Raw genomic sequence first — 22,523 nt, forward strand, 5'->3', positions numbered from 1 at the left:
GTTTTCTATGTTTCGAGCACAAGTGTTCTTTATTGTTAACATAGAGAAAACAAACAATTTATTACAAGCACGTCCAGCTGCTTCCTCCACTCCCAGCCGTTAGAAATAATGACCAAAATGGGCACCTGTAAAGAGACAAGAAAGGCCTCGAGTTAGATGAATGGAGCAATGCTTTGCTCCAGTGCAATAGATTTGGAGGCTGATAAGATGCAGGGACACCAATGCACTTACATGATCACTTTTCTGTGACGGCGGCCTGTTTTTTGGGCTTCATTTTGAAGAAAAGGGCAATGGCTGCTATGGTGGCATATGTGGCCAAAACACACTAAAAACAAAGAAGCATGATGAGAGATTCATACAGTCGTGGGATGCTTGACAGTTTTAGCGTCTTCTGTGAAAATGCATATTATTTAAAGTGAAGCTGCACACAACTCACATTCCTCCTTCCTGTGATCGTGTATGCATTGAAGTATTTGGCGATCCCAGTGAACTGGTGCTGGCTTCCGGCGTCGTGTCCTCCCATGATGGATTTGTTAATGGCTCTACAACAAATACAATAAAGATTATTTACTACTATAGAATACCAGTAAACATATAGCAGGTTGATTCCTCTTGGCAATAGGATGCGTGTCAAATCTGGAGCTGAAATGGTCACGCACACGTTCTGGTTAAATCATTTTGTGTCGTCTCCTATCACAGTTAATTGAATATCTATGGGTTTTAGACATTTGAAGACATCATTGGGACCTGAGAAACTGATGGACACTTTTCATTTTGACATTTTATAGAGAAATAATTAGCAGATTAAACTGATAACTACAAATACTCAGGACGTTGAAGAAAATAATGGTTGCATTTGCTCTTTTTTTGACAGGAACTAGGATGGGGAACAATTTAAGTGTTTTCTAAATGTAAACTAGCTGCTAAACTAGGACTTATTAGCGTTGTTGAAGCTCTGATGGAGGTTAACTTGACATGCTAACGCCACAAAATCTGATCTGTCAAAACGCTGAGAACTAGTTTTCCTGCGATTCTCCGTATAATACTTTTTACTTGACAAAAATCAATATCGCTGTGAGTGACAGATGCACAAACAGCGGGTATTTCATTCATTCAGACTGACTTTCATCGGTCAATAACATTAACTGCATAGCCTCCTAGCTAGCACACTCAGTCAGTTTAAGTTAGCATGCTAGCTACTTTGACTTTCAGACTGTTGGCTAAATAGTACTTCCAGTTAGAGAGGCGTCTTAAAGACAACATGGGTACTATTGGGCAGTTTTAAGACCAAACTGAACGGGCTAATTTGTTTCTGAATGTGATATAATGTCTTACCTTATACACACGACCCCTGTGCAAACAGAACGAGACAGGTGTCCTTCAGTAGAGGCCGCAATGCTAAACTCACAAGGAAATCCCGCCTACACCCACCAGCCCCGAAGTGTATTACTATTGGTCCAAAATAATGCCACTCAAAGTCAGGGTCTAAAGCGACCAGTGAATGGCTAAAGGTAGCGTCAATCATTCTTTCTTGTCTGTGATTGGACAAAGAATGAAACGCCCACAAGAGTTTTTCTTCCGGGTTGAGATCATGGCGTGTTGCTGAACAACATGTGAGTTTTACCGGAGATTTAATGTAAGGAAACATTTTATGATAATCATTACGGATAAAACTATTTGGTTTGGTTAATGTTTAAATTATAATCGAGTTTTGTTCCATCGGAATTGGCATCTTGTCTGCTGGTAAACGTACTTTGTAGTTGTAGTGTGTTACTGGTAGTTAACGTTATCTCGTGCATTTGAGCTGATCTGCTAGCAGCAGCATCACAACTGATCCAAATGGATTTTATTAGACTTATCCAGCATGCGATTAATCAAACTATACCTGAACAGAAAGCTGCTGTTTATGGCTCCCATACTGTCGTTGTTTTCACATTTTCGATCTGTAACCCTCGAATGTAACATAATAGTAACCAATTTTCAAATAGACAAACGATGATTGAGCCACATGAGAGGCACAAACTACCACTGCTTGGCTTCAGCCATTCGTCACTTAGCATACCCTGAGTTTTTGTGTGATCAGCAGGTTCATCAGAAGTTTTGATATTACCTGTTTATTGACAGTGACTTTGGGATTTGTAGACATCTGCAACAACATCAAACATGGCATCTGTGGAGGAGGACTTTCCCCGAGGAGGGACAGCAAAGAAGTCCACTGAGAGTAAAATAGTGGTGCAGCGGACAGAAGTGGACAACTTGTTCCAGGTAGAGTGTCCACGTTGAGGTGGAAACTTCACAGGCTATGCTGACAAAGATGATCATCACACAGTGTATCATCTATCACATCAGTGCATTACCCAAGTGAAAGATATTTCAGGCTTGTGTTGTCATTAGTCTCACCCGAGAAGGTGTCAGTAAAATGTCCTCAGTAGTTAGCACTCATTATCATTTCTCTTGCAGTCAAATGAAGATGCAGAAGCTAAGAAGAGAAAGGTGGTGGCCAAAGATGAGGGAAAGAAGATCAAGAAGCAAAAGGTGGAAAAAGGAGACGGTCTGACGCTGAACGCAGCAGCGAAGTGTGTGGAAATCCTTCATGTCATGGTACGGCACTGCAGTTGTCAAGAAACAATGCATATGTGTTGAATTCCGTCAGTAAATTAGTTTTAGTGTAACATTGCAGTGAATCAAATGTGACTTGATATTGAGTGTGTGTGCTTCGTGTTTCCCAGAATGTGAAGGAGGGCATGCTGATGCTGGGCTGTGTGAAGGAGGTGACAGACTTTGAGGTGACCGTCGGCCTGCCTTGTGGCATGCAAGGCTACCTCAGCATCAAGAACATCTGTGACTCGTACGCCAAGCTGCTCAGCGAGCAGCTGGATTCAGCTGATACAGAGGTACGCCTGCGACGTGATGATTTGAATTATACTTGTGATGGTGCTAAAGGCTTGTCATACTTGGGTCATATCATCGGTGGTACGCAGCGCATGAGTTTGTACCATCTCTAAGATGATTTCAAGAAAAATTGGATGCAGTTTCATCTTTGTCTTAAGAGTTTACTAATATCCCAGGATACTTTGTGATATCTAAGAGGTGGATCTTGTTTATTTACCTCACAGGATTACTGCTCTCTGCCACAACTCTTCTACCCCGGCATGGTGTTCAGGTGTGTGGTTGCCAAGTTGGATGTAGCCAGAGGAGGCTCTCTTAGCATCCAGCTGTCGGTCAATCCAAAGCTGGTCAACAAGGCTCTCGCCTCAGGCTCCCTGAAAGCTGGCATGGTAAGAGCATCCTCAGTTAAATGATTTGATTTAAAATCCTTTCAGCTCTCTTGTTTTTTATTAAAATAATTTATTCTAATGTTATTCTGCGGTGACTCAGGTCTTGAGTGGATGTGTGGAGAGTGTGGAGGATCATGGCTACATAGTCGACATTGGCATCAATGGAAGCAAAGCCTTCCTGCCCAAGAAAGCAGCGAAAGATGAACCTAACAACCTGGAAGGTACGACAAAGTATTTCAGACCGCCTGTCATCTACTGAGGAAATAATCTCAGTCAGTTGCATCCTTTCTAATACAGAGTAGGCTGTTGCTTCATCAGGGCCGTGCCGTTGTTTTCCTGTTTTTATCAAACACACTTGGGAAGTAATGGGTCGGCAAGACACTTCTCAAGTATTTGTGTGTTGTTTTATGTCCAGAGCTGAAAGTGGGTCAGTATGTGACTTGTAATGTGGAGGAAGTAAAGAACGATGGTCGTGTGGTCCGCCTGTCTGTCAGCCCCCCGACTTTGGCCCAGGCCTGTGCTACATCCGAGCAGGGCTGGAACCTCTCCAACCTTCTGCCTGGTCTTCTGGTCAAAGCTAAAATCCAAAAGGTAGAGACAACTTTTATTTTGGTAGCACTGTTTAGCCTTTTTATAATATAAATCCATCTTCTGTCTGAGGATATGGGGAAAATTCTTATTTAATCCAGTAAATGATCTGTTACTGCCCTCATTACAGTCGCTATCACAACTTCAGTGGTAGCTGTGTTTCAATAAGTGTTTCAGCGTTGTAATAAAGTCTGCATGTTTGTATTGCAGGTGACCAAACATGGTCTGATCCTGGACTTCCTGTCCTCCTTTAGTGGCCAGGTGGACTGTCTCCACGTGGAGCCAGAACAGGCATCCAGCTACACCAAGGGAGCAGAGGTAACACACAGACCCTTTTGGCTGTTATATCATATATGTCTTATCATTGTTTTCCAATTCACACTCTGTATTGACATGCACCTGTCACCAGTTAGTGGTTCCCCATGTGTTCATATCAGAGTGTAACTCTTTTGTATCAACCCACGCAGGTGCGAGCCTGTGTGCTGTATGTGGAGCCGTCCAGCCGTTTGGTGGGCCTGAGCCTGCGCAGCTACCTTGTTCTGCCTGGGAAGAGCATCGACCCCTCTCCTGCTGGAGAGGACCGGAGAGGTGAGGTGGTGAAGGACTGCAAGATGACCGCCATGCACCACATGTCCGGGGCCGTCTTGGAGCTGCCAGACAAAACGTTGGCCTTTGTACATGTGAGTCGGGGAGATGCTTTATTTACATTTAAACCTACTTTGACTGTCAAGACAAATTAATGCTATGGATGCTCTCTGTCAATATTCCGCTGACTAAGCGTTTGGATAGTAACTTTATTTGTCCTTCTTAACAGAGGAACCACCTGAAGGAGTCTAATGAGCAAGCGAATGAAAACAGACTCATGGCCATGTCGGAGCACACCTGCAGGATCCTGGACTTCAGCCCCATGGACCAAATTCATTTCGCTAGTCTGCGAAAGTATGTCGCACCTTATTTATTCCATAGGAAGCATGGACCTCTCTATACTAATCCTAATCCTAATCCTAATCCTAATACTAATGTATTTACAACCTGCTTTTGTCTTGTTTTCAGGAGTATGATTGAGAAGCCTTTTTTTAGATACCACGATCTCAAGGCCGGCCAGATTGTAGAGGTAAGAATAAACCACCACCACCTAGCAAATATCAAATACTCCCCTTGTCACACACGTGATTTGGATTCAGCTTTTTAAAGAATCTTTGAAAGCGACACGGTTATTTGGAAAGGGGATGCAAAATCCCTGTTTTTCAATTCCAGTCACATCAGAATCAGAATCAGAATCAGAATTCTTTTATTGTCATTGTACAAAGAATGCACAACGAAATTGAAATGGAAATAGCAGCTCTCATAGGCAGTGCAAAACAACAGGATGTGCAACAAAATCACATGTTTTAAAGGGAATAGTTTAACATTTTGAGAGCTACGTTTGTTTGAATTCTGGCTAACATCAGTGTCATTAGCTGTAAATTAGCCAGAAAACAAAATGTTAAAGCCTGACACAGTATATCCGGCCTCTCCCATTATTCTTGTCTCTCACTCTGCTCTGTCCTTGCTTCTATTGTCCGTCTCACGCTGTCGGTCTTCTCTCCGTCAAAGGGGAAAGTGTCAGTCCTGCTGAATCACGGCATGGTGGTGCATCTGTCTGACCACATTAAAGGCCTGGTGCCCCGGACCCACCTGTCTGACATCGTCCTTAAGAACCCAGAGAAGAAGTACACGGAGGGCATGAAGGTCAAATGTCGGGTCAGTCCAGTGTTGTACTTCGGTTCAAAGCCACCGAAAAGACCACAAGAATTAAATCTGTATTCTGTAGTTTGAACCCTGTAAATCCCCCGTCATAACTGTTTGATTCCTCCGTGTCGGTGTGTGAATACGTTCCCTCAGGTGCTGTCAGTAGATGCAGAGGCTAAGAAGCTGTTCCTGACCAGAAAGAAGGCTCTGATTGAAAGCTCCCTGCCACTATTCCTCAGCTTTGCCGATGCCCGTCCTGGCCGAGTGTCCCACGGCTACATCGTGTGCATCAAAGACTTTGGCTGCATTGTTCGTTTCTACAACAACGTCAAGGGCCTGGTGCCGCTGAAGGAGCTCAGCTCAGAGCCTATCATCTGTCCCGAGGACGTCTTCTATGTGGGGCAGGTATGAAGATCAAATTTTTTTTTATTATCTGCTTTTGGTGTCTTTCTTTCTAGATGTATGGGAACAATAGTAAACCGGTATTTCACGGCAATTTATTTGGCATCTGTTAAGCTGTCTGTTTTTCGTTGATCGTCCAGGTGTTAAAGGCTAAAGTTCTTCAGTGTAACCCTGATAAGGCGAAGATGGTGATGTCATTTAAGGCCACGGGAGAGGGCGACACCGAGGGTGCTGCTAATCCCCAGTTTGACTGCGAGGTGGGGAAGGTAAGCTAAAGACCTCCCTGCCTTTTGCCCCCCCCCCCCCTTCCATCTAATCTTTTTTCCATACTTTGACCTCAACATGCGTATTTGTATGATGCAGACGCTGGAGGCTAAGGTGCTGAAGAAGTTAATCAATGGTCTGGAGGTGGCCATCCTCCCCGATGAGATCCATGCCGTGCTACCCACAATGCACCTTTCTGATCACATATCCAACTGCCCTCTGCTGTGGGAGAGCCTGAAGGAGGGAGACAACATCTCAAACCTCGTCTGCGTCAACAAGAACAACATGAACATTGTATCCTGTTGTTAAGAAGTCTGTAGATTTTGTGTGTATCAGACCGCTCCGTACAGTGTGAGAATATTTTACTGCCCTTTGATGCTTATTAGGAAGTGAATTCAAACATTTCCTAATTATAGAAAGCAGTAGTAGTTGCCTCTGTTTTCCTTAGCTGCTCCTCCTTTAAAGAACCTCACCAAGAAGCCTACCGTGAGATGGGCACTGGAGGAGGGAGTGGTTGCCAAAGACTTCTCTGAAATCACAGTTGGAATGCAGCTGATTGGCTGGATCAAGAACATCATGTCCTACGGCGTCTTTGTAGAGTTCCCGTACGGCCTTTTTGGTCTTGCACCCACATCTGTAAGTAAAGGCTCATGCTTTCTAACCTGACACTCTCTACCTTGAAGTTGTCTCCCTGACTAAAATTCCTCCTCCGCTCTGCTTTTCTCCAGGCCATGAGCGACCGGTTCATCACAGACGTGATGAATGCCTTCCAGGTCGGCCAGACAGTGGTCGCTAAGGTGACCAACCTGGATGAGGCAAAGCGGCGTTTCCTGGTCACGCTGAAGATTTCAGAAGTCATGACTCCGGGGGGCGATGCCCAGACCAGACTCATTAATGCTCTGAAGGAGAGAAGAGCTGTGACTGACATGATGGCCTTGAGAGGTATGATTGCATTGGTCTGTCGCTTCTCTGTAAGTTTATCTTGTGAGAAATACTCGCAAAGAAAAAAAAAAAAGTCTTATCAAAATCTGATATTTTCATTCTTTCATTCTCTCTTTTGAAGTTTGCTTTGTGGGTCTAACCTGCCATCATCCTCTGTCTTTATTCTCAGATAACGGTGATCTTTGCCAGCAGCTGGCTGCTCTGTCTGTTGGTCAGAAGCTGAAGCTGACTGTAGATACTGTGAAGGACACTGGCGTCACCTTTACGTCTCACGAGGTGGTCGGTGCTACCATACTGGCCACCAAGCACCATGTGATGGGTATGCATTTAAGCAGAAACGTTTGCAATTTTACAGAACTGCCTGAATGTTTCACTCCTCCTTGATAATAACAGTAGTCTTTGCCACCACATAACATTTTGACATAGCTGAAACAGACTGGTATCGGGTTTTCGTAGCATGATCGCATCAACCAAAATAATGTGGTGAACGATGCTACTGCGTTATTGAACACAAAGGGATCAAAACTGATGCAGCTGAGGTCAATATATCCTGATTCTCTCTAGTATGGCTCAAACTCCAAAAACACTGCATCCTACATTTCCCATAACTCAGTAGCATCTTTCATGAGGTTTTCCCTGACTGGTGTGTGTCTTTCAAACTTTATCTGTCTATATGCCTGTCCCCTAATTTAAACCAGTGTCTCTATGTCACATATTGTACTGCTAACTATTTAATTGTTTTTTCACGTTATGTAAGCAATATAACTTTCTGTTGGCTGCATTGTCTCCAGGTGTTAACCTGACCCCAGGTGTGAAAGCTACTGCGGTCATCCTCCATATTGACATGCTGTCGACATGTGTCCATGTGTCAGTCCTTTCCAAGCTGGTGGGGAAGAAGAAATTAGTGAGTACAACTTTCCCCAATGCAATGTTGTAGTTTCAAAATGTAGAACATGATTTTACTTTTCATGTATGGAGGAAAGTTGGACTGAACTGGCTTTATCAAACACACTCTCACACACGTAGATGGTACATTGATCATAATCATTTCATGTAGTTTGGATCTTTTATTATCTGTGTTTTCGTTTGTATTTCCACAGTTAACTGAAGGATCAAAGCACACAGCGGTGGTGCAGCACATCGACAAAGACTTGACCGTCATCTCGTTGGATGATACGGCGCAGCTGACTGTGATCCAAACCAGCAGCCACCTGAACGAGATAGCTCTAGCTGAGTCACAGAGGCTGAGGGTGGGAATGAGTTTGGCCGTAGAGATTGTAGAAACCAGCTGCCAGGAAATGCAAGGGCTCCCTCTAGTGTCGTGGCAGCGCACCGCACCGAAACGACAGCGCACAGCCTCAGAAAACCAGATGGGCTCCAAGGGTCACCGCTTTGGCGAGATCGTGCGGGGTACAGTGCGGACAGTGAAGCCGACCTCCATTCAGGTCACGCTAGAGGGTGGGGGCACGGGCTGCGTACACGTGTCTGAGGTGGTGGACGTCGCGACTGTGTGTCACGGATGCTTCCCCACGTCTTTGGTTAAAGTGGGCAGTGTGGTCGCCGCCAGGGTCATCGGAGGACGGGACGTCGCCAGTCATAGGTACATGCTGCTCGTTTCACATGCAGGAAGAGGCATTTCTTATCAGTATAAGTAAGAAAGTATAAAAATGAACGTGATGGTTTTCTGTTTGCTGTTTGTTAAATTGCATTGAATTTAAAATTAACCTCAACCGTCTTATTTCAGATTCTTGCCGTTCTCCCATCCCAAATTCACATACAGCATTTCTGAGCTCACACTTATACCCAGGTAACTGTACAGCACAGCTCATTGTCTGTTGTAATTATCATGGCCTGCATTATCATATTATACTATGTGATAAACTGAATTGTATTTAATCCTTGAATTGGTTTACTTTCATTTCATATTTTATGTCTTATTTGTATTTTTATATCTGTTGTGTTTCCTTTTTTTCCTCTCCTCAGCAAATTGGATGATGGTGCAGATTTCAAACCAGTTACAACAAAAGAAAAGCTAAACAGCTTCAAGGTCGGGGAAGAAATGACATGCTTTGTCTCTAAGGTAAGTTTGGGAAATCGGCTTGCAGTGGCTTGTTTTGCCTTTACCTGCCAGTTTCCACAAAATGTAGCTTTTGATAGTAAGATGAAAATCCAAATTGATTAAAAGCAACTTTAGAGGAGCAAAATTGTAGCCAAGGTTTTCATTGTGTTCACGCTTCTGCCCCCAGTTTAATCCAGAGAGGAAGTCTTTGGAGATCACCATTGATCCTTCTATTAGTGGGACAGTCGAACTGCTGGCCATGATCACTGATCCAAAAGTAAGTGTAAAGCAAGAACATGTTTTGGAAGAGCACATATCGGATCATTTTTCTTACAGTTTAAGAAAAAATAAGAAATGATTAGATTAAAATTCAATTTCAGACTGCTGTGATTGGAAAAAATCTGCTTATTTTCAGGATGCCAGCCATCCAGAGAAACTATACAAGCTGGGCCAAGCAGTCAGTGCCAGAGTGGTGGAGGTGAACTTCAAACCTCAGCGCTTGGTGCTGTCACTCACAGGTAGGAGGAGCCCGGACTGTTTTTGGTGAGATCAAGCCTTAGCTTCAGTTTCTTATTTCTCATTGCCCCTTTTGTTTTCTAGGTGTCCATGAACTGGAGAAAGGCAGTGTCGCTTTGGGGATGGTCACTAATATCCAGCCACATGTCGGCCTCCTGGTCAAACTCCCCTTTGGCGGCATGGGGACTGTAGCTGTCACCGACCTGGCTGATGCCTACAGGTCAAACCCCCTGGACGGGTACAGCAAGGATCAGCTGCTCAGGTCCGTAGATGCAGCAGCGACCTTTGACTGAAATCCCTTTTGTTATATACTGCAGATTGTCTGAGAAACAATTAGTCTGATACACCATCCAGCTTTAGCCTTGTAATGTTTTATTTCAACTACAAACTGTGGTTAACTTGTGTTTTTTGTTCTGTGTAAACCTAAAAGCAACAAAAGTTTATTTATTTTTTTTTTTTTTTTTTACTACAGAAGCCAAACAAAATGAGCTGTTGGAAATATTGTTGTGGTTGTAAATGCTGATTTTCCAGCTTTGCCTAGAATACGCTCAAGGGCAACTGCTGCTGCAGAATACCAACTAACAGCAGCTACCATTTTAAAAACAAAACAGACTTTATAACCCTTTTTGATTATCTTGAAGTGCAGATTTAAGAGTTTGTTTTTTTTGCCTCAGGTGTTTCCTTCTTGAGAATGAAAACGGCAAGTGGCGGTTGTCTCTGCGTCCATCAAGGTATGAGGGCGTTCCAGTGGATTTGTGGCTTTCTGTAACAAATTCACATGTATTATCACAATATGCGGCTGACTGTACCGTTGCTCTTCCAGGCTGAATTCACAGCAGGCCAAGCCGGCGAAGGACCCAGAGGTTTTGTCTGTAGACACACTGAAGGCAGGCCAGATCATCAGAGGCTACGTGAAGTCCGTCAAGGAGCAGGGTGTCTTCATTAGGTATCTGAGAAGAACTGGAAGTTTATCCATTGGCAGAAATGTAGCTTTAACTTTCTTAGACAGATGTAACATTCATGTAAACCACACAGGAACAAACAAACCTCTAAATGCTTTTTTCTGGATAATGTGGTTTCGGGTGAGTTATTTCAGCAATGATCATGACAGATATCCTGAAGACATCCTTATTTCACACGTCCCAGGTTGTCGGGGAGCATTACAGGAAGAGCCCAACTACAACAGTCCACCAAGTACTATGTAAGAACCCACAATGTCATCTCTGAGCACCTGCCTGCCAACACCCTGCTCACCACCAAGATCGTCAGGTAGGAAACGCACAGATTTCCCTTCTGTGGTTGTAGACTGAAAAAATGTCAAAAGGAAAGCAAGCAAGTCAGGAATTAGAAAGTGGTGGATGGTGTGTCTTTCCCTGTGCAGCTTTAGATAGCAGCTGTTTATAGAGTCAATGCCGCCATCATCTCTTTCCATTATTGTCTATAGTATCGACAGAGAGGAGGAGTTGGTCAACCTCTCTTTGCTCCCAGTGGACACCGGCAAGCCGGACATCCTCCCAGAATCTCTGGGTCTGCCGCTGCGTCTAATCGGAGAGGAGAAGAAGAAACACGATATGGAGAGAAAAAAGAAGAAACGCACGCTGCCTGAGAGCGAGCAGGTAACAGACAACCACGGTTTCCTTTCACTCTCACATCAAACTTTCCTTCTTTCCATACATTAAATTATAAACACATCTTAGGTGACCTACTACTTAGATGAACAGTATTCAATATGAGAACTTCCTCATGGATCAAAACCATCTTCAGTTATCATTCATTCATTATCCTTTTTGGTCGGAAACTAATAATATAGAAATAATTTAAACGTGTGTGTGTGTTGTCCCTGATCGTATACTTTACTGTTGTTTTATCTGCCAGAAATCAGCCGAAGCTCAGGTCCCAAAGAAGAAGAAGAAGAAAACAAAGAAAGCGCAGACTGATGACGACAGCGGAGTGGAGGTGTACTTCAGAGAAGAAGAGGATGATGAAGAGGAACCCAAAGCCGATTCTGCAAAAGTACGCCACACCGCTCAGCATTTTTACAGTCGTACAAGCCTTCACAGTCTTTCTCCAGAACTTGAAAGACGCTGTGCCTCTTCCGTCTCTTAGCAGGTGGCGCACAGCTCAGCGGGTCCATCCAGACTGCAGGTGGCAGCAGGTTTTTCCTGGGACGTGGGACTGAGCTCCCTGAAGCCTGCCTCTGCAGCACAGGAGGGCGACTCCAGTGATGGAGAGGACCAAGACGGAAGCGGCAAGGTGGGCTGATCGTAAAGCTGCATGTGTAGTCATGGGATCATTAAAGGGATAGTTAAGATTATTTGAGAAGGGGTTGTATGAGGCTCTGATCAATAGTTAATGTATTACCTACAATAATAGGGAGGTGCACGCAGGCAGGAGTCCTGATACAGATGCTAAGCAGCGTACTGCTGTGGACGGGCAGCAGGAAAACCTATTTTAGCCACCTGAAAATATCTAGATCATTTTAAGTGTACACTAGAATAGTTTCATCATTTTACATTGCTGTCATACAGCCATTTCTAATGGGGAGCTGAACCTGTTCGTTAAATAACCAGTCATACAATAACACAAGAAAATTAACCAATCGAGGCAGTGATAGACTAGCAACTCCCTTGTTCTGTGAGTTACAATGAATTGAATTGAATTTTCAATGGAGTCTGGTGGCTTTGAAGTGATAGAAGAGAAAGAGAGCCACCCTAATTCAAATAATCCCAAACATCTCTTTTAAAGGAGTATAACTTTCTGCCATCATTTCCTGTTTCCTTCTCTGTGTTTAAACATTTACTGCCACCAAGCTCATCGTCTTTTCTGCCCTCTGTCTCACCTCTGCCAGCCCCAGAAGAAGTCTCGTCATGAGCTTGAGCAAGAGAAGAAGGCAGCAGAGAAGGCCCTGGTGCAGCGGGAGGCTGAGCTGATGGATCCCAGCCTGCGGCCAGAGGACTCAGCCACTTTCGAGCGGCTGCTCCTCGGTTCACCCAGCAGCTCCCTGCTGTGGCTCCAGTACATGGCTCACCATCTGCAGGCCACCCAGATCGAACAGGCCCGTGCTGTGGCTGAGAGGGCCCTCAAAACTATCTCCTTTAGGTGATTGATGCAACACAAATAAAACAACATAGAAATGAGATGACTTTAAAATTTGATCTGTGTGTCCATCTCTGTTAAACAGACTTGCTTTGTTTTCGTGGATGGTTGATTAATGAGGACATGTTTTAACACCAGATGGCTGTATATCTTTGCAAAACTTGCCTTGCCTTGTTTCCAGGGAAGAGCAGGAGAAGCTGAATGTGTGGGTGGCCCTGCTGAACCTGGAGAACATGTACGGCACAGACGAGAGCCTGAAGAAAGTGTTTGAGCGGGCGCTGCAGTTCTGTGAGCCCATGCCCGTGTACCAGCAGCTGGCTGACATCTACGCAAAGTCCGACAAGCTCAAGGTACAATCTATTGGGTGTCTAGATACCACGCCGAGATGCTGAGATGCTGTGTTCTAATGCCTGCATGTCTGTCTTTCTGTGTGTGCGGTATCTGCTCTGTCTGTCTGTGTTTGTACCCAGGAGGCGGAGGGCCTGTATAAGACAATGGTGAAGCGTTTCCGTCAGAATAAGGCAGTGTGGCTGAGCTACGGGACCTTCCTGCTCCAGCAGGGTCAGAGTGATGCCGCCAGTGCTCTGCTTCAGAGGGCGCTGAAGAGTCTGCCCTCCAAAGAGAGTAAGATGGCCTTTTTCCGAACACTGAAGATGCCACAGAACAGTTTGATGTATACTTGTGGGCTGCAGGCTGGCACTGACTGCACAGTCGGAGGTTTCAGTCAATGGTCGGAGTGCAGATTCTCGTCCCCTGTCCCAGCTGTGCATCTTCACAGCTCTTAACCTCCCTGTGTTGTCATGCTTCCCCCTCAGGTGTGGATGTGATCGGCAAGTTCGCTCAGCTGGAGTTCCGTTATGGCGACGCAGAGAGAGGTCGCGCCATGTTTGACAAAGTGCTGACGAGCTACCCGAAACGCACAGACCTCTGGTCCGTCTTCATTGACCTCATGGTCAAACATGCGTCACAGAAGGAAGTCAGGTGAGAGCTGCTGTGCTTTCTAACTCCCTCCGGCTCTTTTAACACATTTTGCTTCATTCTTTGCGTCCGTTCATAAGTGGATAAACATATGTGCTAAAATATACAATCCCATGGAAACTAACTTAATGGTTTACATTAAAAACAAATGACATAAGTGAATGATTAAGTGTATGATCACATTCGAAGAGCGTTGCATTGACTATTCTGACTTCCTGTCTTCTGCAGGGCTCTCTTTGATCGCGTGATCCACCTCAGCGTTTCAGTAAAAAAGATCAAGTTTTTCTTCAAGCGCTACTTGGAATATGAGAAGAAACATGGCACCCCGCAGAGCATCCAGGCAGTCAAAGAGAAGGCCGTGGAGTATGTGGAAGCCAAAGGCACGGAGGCTGCCAGCTAATGACTGAATACACACAATAATACACACCTTGTGTACGTGTGTGGACTGCACACCTCACACCTTCTCGGAAACAAGTTTGTGACTCTGGATGTGGACGTGTGGATGCTCATACAGGCACCTCCCTGGAAATGATCAACTTCTCAGAGTGTAATTTTTTTTATCACTGCGGACTGTACACTTTTGAACCCCAAAGTGCGGGTTTGATGCTGTAATATCAGAGCACAACACACACTTTTTTTTATTTTTAAAGTGGGTTGTAAATCATCCATAAATGTTAAAAACAAACCGGTATTTAACATTTCATCAACTTCGTTTTAGTCAATTGTGTATGAGTATGAGCTATGAAGAGAATAATCAATGTTATGGCTATTTGTGTACTGGATTTACAAAAAGGGTCCTTTAGACATTTGTGGGAGCGTTTTCTATTGATTTGATTGGCCTTTCAATAAATCCAACACCATTACAATACATTACGTGACGTTTTATTTAAAAGCAACAAATACAAAATAACAATATATAGGGACATGTTTACATACAATACATACAGGCAAGACTAGTTTTCTATCAGTCTCTTTTTAAAAGGAAAGGGCCTGGGATACAATTGGTAACAATATTGTCTACTTAAATCGTCATGGTTGTAATCCCGCTGGTCTTTCAGCTGGAAGTTGTGGCTGCTGGAGCGTTTTTCACTTACATTGGCAGTATTGAAGATGCATGTGTGGCACAGGGTTATAGGGTGACTGACATGGTTTGTGCTGGCTGTATTGGTAACACCCCTGAGATCTTAGAGGTATCCATACTGATCCTGTACTCTGATGTCCTGCTCAATGCCTGAAGTGTTGTTGGTCTCTGGCAGTGCTGCACTAGTCGTCCAGTGACAGTGGCAATGATATCCTGCTCTCTAATGTGGCTCCTTTTCCTGTCTTTTTTTTTGGTGAACAGTGCAATATGGAAGTAGAACTAGGAGCATTTTTATGAGAAGGTCCTATCCATCCACCCCTATCCATCCCTGACTGATCTGACCAAATCATTTTGGTGCTGTCAATATCCAATTCCCACCAAGGCGTATTGCTCAGAGGTCAGCAGCAGGGCGGCCACTTGGGATCATTATCAACATTTCCTGTGAGATGTCTTATAGATGACCACGGTCCATCATCCCTAGTGTATTTAATGTGTGTGTTTTCTGTAAGGGGAGTCCGATTTCCTCCTTCCCCAGCTCCCTCACACCTCCTCCGGGTCCATTGGACCCTCGGCACCCTGGGGGGCGTCTGTGTGGAGCCGGAGGATGGGTTTGTTGCACATGGGGCACACGCTGCGGATCTCCAGCCACTTCAGCAGGCACCTGACAGGAGAAAAAAAACAGTTTAAGCTTAAAAACAACACAACATGACAACAGAATTCAGCTTACTGAGTAACTCAACGCTAAAAATAACCATCAGCAATTTAAGCTAGTTTAGCCTGCTTGGCTACAAGCTCGGGGGAACAGCTAACCTCGCTCTGTCCAAAGGTAAGAAATTCCACTCAGCAGCGCCACTAAAACTCACTAATTAGCACCTAATATTTCGTTTGTTTAGTCTGCAAAAACCAAAGTGTAAATGGACAAGTTGTGGTTTTCCGAGGAGTATGTGCTAAACTATTTTTTGGCTACGCTACGTAAATTCTTTGAGCCTTGCCACGTCGAGGTTGCCAGGCAACCAGCGAAGACTCGGATAGGCTGGTGGTTTCTTCTCGTCTTGATGCTAAGCTAAACTAAGCTAAGCTAAGATAAGATAATCAGTTGCTGGCTGCATTTATTACACAGGGAGGAGAGTGGTATATTTCTTTTTATGAAACTCTCAACCAGAAAGCTGAAGACTGCTGAGCAATTTCTTTAAAAAAAAATCTATTTAGTCATAGTTTCCAGTTAAATAACACTCACTTCTTGTGAAATGCATGTGAGCATGGGCACACTCCCAGTTCATCTCTGGTCCTGAATTCTTCCAGACACACCGCACAGGTTTGCTGCAAGAAAAAAACAACAGCAAGGTTACTCTCTTTTTTGTTGTTTTTTTTCCATTTGTTTTTCTCTATTCAACAGTGGTCTTGTATTACAGCCAAGAACATTGCCATTTGTAAATTTGAGCAGTTAATTTAATTTGACCTAGATTTGAAGCACAACACAATAACCAGCATGTATTTTGAAATGGCGCTTTTATCTTAACAATATTTCCAAGTAACAGGACTCTTTCAACCTTCCCTTGTACAAAAACCGGACATTAAATAGAAAACCAAAATTACCCCTAACCACCAAACTGCTTTGGAAAAAAAAAAAAAGGAAAGGACTTAGAAAAGCAATGTTTTCACGAATCACAAGAGACAGAGAAGGGATCTTTTTATAATGCATTTTGAATGAGTGCAGTTATTCCTGGAGTCCTAAATTCTGCTACAAGCACTCTGACTTTTTTTTTTTTTTTTTTTTTTTTTAAATGGCTGCATTTGAGATACAAGATATTTTCAGGACATCTCCTCTGAGTGTGTGCTGAATGCTAATCACATCCGAGAGGAGAAATTGATTGAGTTAACCAGTCGAACCCTCCCAGCTCATACTGGGTCATCCGAGCTGAGCACGGAAGCAGCGGGCGTAGCATGAAATGTGTACAGCTGGCAGGTTTTAACATGCATGTCCTGCACAAGTGATGTGTAAAAGCTTCTGCAGAGAGACTGACTCACTCCTAGAAGGCTCAGTTTCTTGCTTGCTCCCTTCAGCACCACCTACAGTAGGAAAAGGGAGAGGAAGAAGAGAAGCATTGGGTCATGTGAGTGATGTGTCAGCACTATTATGTTGGCAGAAAATCCATGGTGTAAAACAAACACTTCAGATGGGTTCAATGTCCTGATGTGACTGGTTTAATACATCTGTAAGAGTGGCATGTCCTCTTTGGTTTGTTGCATGTTTTTTTTTTTTTTTTTTTTACATTTTTTTAAAAAGTAATTATTAATACAGATTGTACAGACTGCAGCAGCTGGAGTTCAACCTTCCCCACAGCTGAAAACATTGTCACCAACTGTCACCACACCTACAGCACTACACTGTCGCACCCTGCTACCTGCTGGGTTAACAGTTTTGTATCGGAGTGTAGGTAGCGATGCATGGATGGAGTCAAGGTCATCTAGAAAGTGTGGTGTTAGGTTTCACAGTTGACGATAACAGTGTGAAATGCTATAGTGGTATATATAACCTGCCTCAGAAGCTGGTGTTACATGTTCACCCACAGTGGCATATACATCGGTGACATACCTCATTGTAGCTGAACTGCTCCCTTGTTCCTTGTTGTTTCAACCTGAGAGAGGCAGAGAAATATCATCTGTACAGCAGAAGTCATAACAACTGTATGTTATTTCAGTGGTACCCATTTTGGGGCAGTGGTGCCCCGCAAGAAGTCGTGAGATGAAGCTAAGGGATTGTGAGAGCATCACACGGTAAAATATTAAAAAAAACAAAATGCTGCTGCAGACAATTATGTAATCAGCCAGTCAGTCTGGGAGAAAAATCTCTTTGACTGGACTGCTCACAAGTTATAGGCATGTAAGGAAAACAAATATTGGGAAGTTATCCATGTTATTTATCAAAACTCAGAATATCATATCAGCTCTACGCTACAGTCTAATTACTGTGGTTAAATTGGCACCAGCGTACATTCCTAGAAATATGATTGCAAATCATAGCTTGATTGATTATTTTCATTATAATAAAATTATCTATTATGATTTTGATTCACATCCATTTACAGCCTCATGCCAGTGCCACATTTTTGAGGCCAATAATCATCAAATCAAATCTAATGTTGATGTATAATTGTGTCAGTTTTAAAATAAATACATAACAAACATTTTTCATAAGTATACTTTACATTTTGTATTTTAGATCCTGTTTTTTTGGCCCCATTGGGGCAGCACTGGGGCAGCACTGGGGCAGCACAGTAAGCTGTAAATATTAATCAGCATAATCAAAATTCACATGATGTCACCTCATGAAGTTGATACGGTGGCCATGTTAGCAAACACTTACTTATTTACACATGCACCCGTCACTGAGCAGCATCATCTGGAGTCGTGTTTGTGTCCACCAGGTGAACGTAAGTTTAGTGCCACACAGCTACCCTATGTTGGCTTTTACTGTAGTAGTATTTGGTAAACCAAAACAATGAGCTGTAAGGTACTCAAATGCTCTGTAGAATTGGAAAGATAATTGTTTTGCTTCATCAATACCAGCAGCCTTTTACACAATACAAGAGGTCATTCCATCCGTTGTTAATATAAACATCTTAATTAGGCTAAGATATGCATACAAAGTAGTTGAAAGATAAGCTTGTCATTGATCTTTGGTGGACAAACTAGTGACTGGACAAACTAGTGATTAAAAATGTCCTCAAATATACCATTGACATCTCTCTACAGAAAATGCCTGTTGCCTATGTGCAGTATGCTAATACTGGCAGATATAGCGGCCTGGTTAATGTTTTGCCTAACTTGTAGTGGTTGTGGCACACTGCACTGCAATGCTTGTCCAAACTGCCAAAAAACTCTGTCACTGGATTTCCCTCTTCCTGTATCGTCATACCTCTTTTTGTACTTCCTATTTTCCCCCCTCATTTCTCACCCTCTCTTTTTCCTCTAATTTTCAGCCACCCACTCCATGTTCCTCCCAGACCTCCTCCACCTACCTGAAAAGGTAGCAGCAGAAGATGAGGCTGAGCATGAAGACGAAGAGGCCAATGCCCAGCACAATGACATACACATTGAGCGGGAGGTGATAGATGTCAGACGTCATGCTGCAGTAGTGTTCAGAGCGCTGAGAACCCAAACCACACAGGCATCCTGCCAGGAAGAGTTTGCAGATACAGATGAAATACTTAATATGCAATTAACTGTTACCCTATAGGGTTAAGAGTCCAACATGTTCTCTCAAGTAAGTTCAATAAATTATTTCTCTCTATATTTTCTGTGGAGTAAGAAATGTGGTAACTTCTATGGGACAATAATTGTCATTCTATGGGACAATCATGAAAGATAAGCTTTTTATTCATAGGTTTCTGTATCTTTAGTTTGTTTACAGCCTTTAAACTGCTTTTTTTCCTCCTTGAAACAGAGAGCTAGTGTAATAAACAATAGCCAGTCTTGCAACTTCATTGTTTACTCACTCATTATAACCACCAAAGCTGCCCTAAGATCTACAGTATGCATTTGCTAGCATTGACAGCCAAAGTCTAAATTAGTAGCATAAACTTTCCGTGCTGCAATTTGGACAGACAATTGCACTGTTATGAGTTTGGAGGGCAGCTAAGCTCTCAAGATCTGTGAAAACCATTTGCCTTTGTTGAGGAAAAGGTTAGCCTTAATTATTATTGTCGAACAGTAAAAACTATAGTAATATGCACAGTGAGGGGAAAGAGGAATGTGGAGATTGTTAATCATTAACTACGCTGGTGATCTGGCTCGTTTCCACAGATTTAGGAGTCTCACTGACGGTAAAATATTCGGGTGGGAGATCGACGTAGTAGTTGGTGTTTTGTCAGGATGCAGGTGTCTCCAGGAAGCTGTGACTGGCACTGTGGTGGCAACTGAGGAGCTCATAGGACTGCACGTTAATTGGCTGTGAACAAGACAAAAATGGAGGACAGACAGCACTTCCGCCACACCACCATCTGTTCCACAGACTCTATAGAGGTGTGTGTGTGTGTGTGTGTGTGTGTGAGAGAGAGAGAGAGAGAGAGAGAGAGAGCGAGACAGACAGACAGCACTGGGCTGGGGGTTGGATGGGTCTGTCTGCATGTATTTGTTAGACAGAAACGTGTGTGTGTGTGTGTGTGTGTGTGTGTGTGTGTGTGCTGCAGGTGGCAGGGGGTGGGGTCTATTAAATAGGATGAACTCTGGGGACTAAAGTACCATTTGGTAAAACAATAGTAGAGGAAGCCCCATTTCCACAGGCCACATGTGTTCCTATTAATTTGCAGCGAGGATGCTCTTTGCCAGCCTTTAAATGTCCATGTGTCTCTCTTTAGAGTGAATGAATGAGTACAGCTTGCACACTGTGGGGGGTATGGGTTGGATAATTTAACATGGCTGGGGTTTGGGGGATTTACATGGTCGAGGGGGGGTTGTAGGGAAGACCTAGGGTAGCATAATGAGGGCTGCAATAATGAAGCAGGCATGGACTGACTGCAGAATCAGTCAACGGTAACAAAACAAAAATGTGGAATAGGGGTTGAGAATTAAATATCTTTAGCTGTCAAACAAACATGACCTTGAATGTGGCTTATTTTAACTGAGGCCTCCACTCTCTCCGTAGTTCACCATTTCACAAGTACATCCATTATGTGGATCCCATAAGCTGGCAGCCAGCAACTAAGTAACTTAGTTTATGAGATACAAGAAAGTACACGTGCTACCACCTCTTGTATTTGGCAGAAGGCAGAGAAATCCACTCACTTACCGTTACACCATTGGAATGGTTGCATGAAATTTGACTCCCAGGGCAGCAGCAGTATATTCAGGCCCTGTCAGGAGAAGGCTGGAGAGGAGCCAAGCTCGTGGGATGGAGCTCCGGACACTGAATCTGTTTGGAGCCTGGATTCAGTCACCCTGAGCTGGATTTCTCGCTCCCTGGTTTGTTTCAGCTCCTCCAAAAACAACCATCAAGATTTTCAGATTTGTCCAGATTCCACAAATCCTCGCGAGGTGGGGTTTTGTTGGCTCAGCAGTCTGTGCTGCCCAGCATTTCCAAATCTGGATTAACCACTCCGTGTAAAGATTGGGAGATTTGGTACTGGGGTTTGGACCGGGACCGAAGACCTCACGTGCTCCTGGATCCCAGTGAGAATGATGTCATCACAGGAGAGAGAAGAAGAGACAAAGAAATCTTGTTGAGAAGACATGATTGTTTTTCAGATGCCTCATACCATGTGTTACTGAGGAGTTGTTATTGTGAAAAGCTGAATCTCACTCAGGCACAATGTCATAAACAACACAGGCTGCTCGGTAACAGGAAATACTTACATTTCCAGCCGAAAAGGGCCTCTTTGACTTCACTTTGTGTCTGCTGTATCGTCTCCTCACCAAATTCAATGACAGCCACCGTTCAAAATGACAGTCCTCGTCCAATGAAGGTAATTATCTGGCATTAGTCTGTGCTTTGTCTTCCTCCCAAAGCTGCTTTTTTAACAGAGGATTTTCACAAGTCTCATCCCCCTCTGCTCTCCTCTGTTGTCTCCTCCTCCAGTCCTCTGATCTTGCAGTGGGTATTCCTCCCCAGTACAGAAGGCAAAGATGTGCTTCCCTCTAAGCCCAAACAAAGTGAGGACAGCTCCATGCAGTCAACAACAGTCCTCTAGCTGGGCTTGGTATTTTGCTGGTGAGTCTGTGCGTTTGTGTGTCAGTCAGTGCATGTTTGTGTGTGCGTGGGGGGGATCCTACTCTCCCTCTAACCATCTGCTCCTTCAATTGAAAAAAAGAAAAAAAAAATCAGAGACAAAGGCAGTGTGTGTGCACGAGTGTGTCTGCGTGTGTGTCGTATTTAGTCTTTCCCACCTCCAGCTGGCTTTGTCATGGCAGGCTTCCCCTCTTGCTTTTTCAATCCTTAATGGTGCTCAGAGAGAGCCTGCAATTCGCCTCTCCCTTCCTCCCCTTGCTCTCGCTCTGCTCTGCCTTGGGTTTGTAAACAGATCTCTGCTCATGTGACCAGCCGTTTTGCCTCGCAACTCTCCTCTCCCTCAGCCCTCCCTCGCTACCTCTGTCCTCCAATCTGTAGGCAGAAGGAAGGCAGAATGAGCCAGACACTGACGAATAGGGCGCCTGCAAGCATGCTGATGTGTGTGTGTCTGTGTGCGCACACCCCTGTGCATGTATATGTGAGAGGGAGACAAGAGAGACATTTGCAGCAAAGTCAAGGGAGGCCTTGGTCAGTAACATGCGCATGGCTGATGTCCTGACAACCAAAACAAAGCCATTTGTGTGAAGTGGAGGACGGCTGAAGAAGAGATGATGCAACCTCATTCACCAGTTCCCTCCATTCGATTATTTTTCATGTTGGGTTCGTTTGGTCTAGATTCAAAACACCATGTCACTCTTTTGCAGAGGACAAGGAACAAGGCAGGTAGAGCAGGGGAGGAGGTCTCTCTCGCAATAGAGGCAACAGAAGAGCAAGATATGAAGGAAAATAATAACAAGAGAGAAAAGAGGGAGACAGAGAGAAAAATCACAGCCTGGACAAAGACGTTGGCTGCACGTCCAC

The 22,523-nt window shown here is 44.0% G+C and overlaps 3 protein-coding genes across 5 annotated transcripts; 1 reads left to right on the plus strand and 2 right to left on the minus strand.

The window, feature by feature from the left end:
• Window positions 1-10: 10 nt before the first annotated feature.
• On the minus strand, window positions 11-1,415 carry atp5md (ATP synthase membrane subunit k). Its single transcript, XM_070828318.1, has 4 exons — window positions 1,336-1,415; window positions 437-542; window positions 232-325; window positions 11-125 (listed from the first exon to the last, which is right to left on the minus strand). The coding sequence occupies exons 2-3, from the start codon at window positions 521-523 to the stop codon at window positions 236-238; spliced, it is 177 nt and encodes a 58-aa protein (XP_070684419.1). The 5' UTR covers window positions 524-542; window positions 1,336-1,415; the 3' UTR covers window positions 11-125; window positions 232-235.
• Window positions 1,416-1,590: 175 nt separating this feature from the next.
• pdcd11 (programmed cell death 11) lies at window positions 1,591-14,695 on the plus strand. Of its 2 annotated transcripts, none has more exons than XM_070855792.1 (36): window positions 1,591-1,636; window positions 2,143-2,265; window positions 2,461-2,601; window positions 2,730-2,894; window positions 3,117-3,278; window positions 3,379-3,499; window positions 3,694-3,869; window positions 4,077-4,184; window positions 4,334-4,546; window positions 4,681-4,805; window positions 4,920-4,980; window positions 5,463-5,609; window positions 5,751-6,002; window positions 6,140-6,265; window positions 6,363-6,557; window positions 6,729-6,899; window positions 6,992-7,205; window positions 7,375-7,524; window positions 7,997-8,109; window positions 8,306-8,805; window positions 8,950-9,012; window positions 9,189-9,285; window positions 9,452-9,541; window positions 9,680-9,782; window positions 9,865-10,042; window positions 10,455-10,511; window positions 10,604-10,726; window positions 10,927-11,049; window positions 11,225-11,396; window positions 11,656-11,793; window positions 11,890-12,033; window positions 12,629-12,879; window positions 13,058-13,226; window positions 13,347-13,500; window positions 13,692-13,857; window positions 14,083-14,695. In XM_070855792.1, exons 2-36 carry the CDS (start codon window positions 2,164-2,166, stop codon window positions 14,252-14,254), a joined length of 5,442 nt encoding a protein of 1,813 aa, XP_070711893.1. In that variant the 5' UTR covers window positions 1,591-1,636; window positions 2,143-2,163; the 3' UTR covers window positions 14,255-14,695. The 2 variants fall into 2 exon arrangements, with proteins under 2 accessions (XP_070711893.1, XP_070711887.1); XM_070855786.1 differs by having other exon boundaries at window positions 11,887-12,033; window positions 14,083-14,694.
• Window positions 14,696-14,722: 27 nt separating this feature from the next.
• On the minus strand, window positions 14,723-21,931 carry LOC139223803 (RING finger protein 122). 2 transcript variants are annotated; one of them, XM_070855804.1, is made up of 8 exons: window positions 21,821-21,931; window positions 21,290-21,727; window positions 20,727-21,096; window positions 18,958-19,111; window positions 17,532-17,574; window positions 16,964-17,005; window positions 16,173-16,255; window positions 14,723-15,596 (listed from the first exon to the last, which is right to left on the minus strand). In XM_070855804.1, the coding sequence occupies exons 3-8, from the start codon at window positions 20,749-20,751 to the stop codon at window positions 15,476-15,478; spliced, it is 468 nt and encodes a 155-aa protein (XP_070711905.1). In that variant the 5' UTR covers window positions 20,752-21,096; window positions 21,290-21,727; window positions 21,821-21,931; the 3' UTR covers window positions 14,723-15,475. The 2 variants fall into 2 exon arrangements, with proteins under 2 accessions (XP_070711905.1, XP_070711913.1); XM_070855812.1 differs by lacking the exon at window positions 21,290-21,727.
• Between the last annotated feature and the right edge of the window lie 592 nt (window positions 21,932-22,523).

This window comes from Pempheris klunzingeri, chromosome 3 (genome assembly GCF_042242105.1).
Source record: "Pempheris klunzingeri isolate RE-2024b chromosome 3, fPemKlu1.hap1, whole genome shotgun sequence".
Taxonomy (NCBI): Eukaryota; Metazoa; Chordata; class Actinopteri; order Acropomatiformes; family Pempheridae; genus Pempheris; species Pempheris klunzingeri.

Bases quoted from the DNA above. Each gene is read 5' to 3' on its own strand.
- pdcd11 (XM_070855786.1), top strand. From the start codon at position 2,164: ATGGCATCTGTGGAGGAGGACTTTCCCCGAGGAGGGACAGCAAAGAAG. The intron at 8,806-8,949 runs GTACATGCTGCT...GTCTTATTTCAG, and splicing joins CGGGACGTCGCCAGTCATAG to ATTCTTGCCGTTCTCCCATC. The intron at 9,783-9,864 runs GTAGGAGGAGCC...TTTGTTTTCTAG, and splicing joins CTTGGTGCTGTCACTCACAG to GTGTCCATGAACTGGAGAAA.
- atp5md (XM_070828318.1), bottom strand. From the start codon at position 523: ATGGGAGGACACGACGCCGGAAGCCAGCACCAGTTCACTGGGATCGCC. The intron at 326-436 runs GTGAGTTGTGTG...CTTTGTTTTTAG, and splicing joins CGATCACAGGAAGGAGGAAT to TGTGTTTTGGCCACATATGC.
- LOC139223803 (XM_070855812.1), bottom strand. From the start codon at position 20,751: ATGCAACCATTCCAATGGTGTAACG. The intron at 19,112-20,726 runs GTAAGTGAGTGG...TCTTCCTGGCAG, and splicing joins ACCATTCCAATGGTGTAACG to GATGCCTGTGTGGTTTGGGT. The intron at 16,256-16,963 runs GTGAGTCAGTCT...TTTTTCTTGCAG, and splicing joins AGAAACTGAGCCTTCTAGGA to CAAACCTGTGCGGTGTGTCT.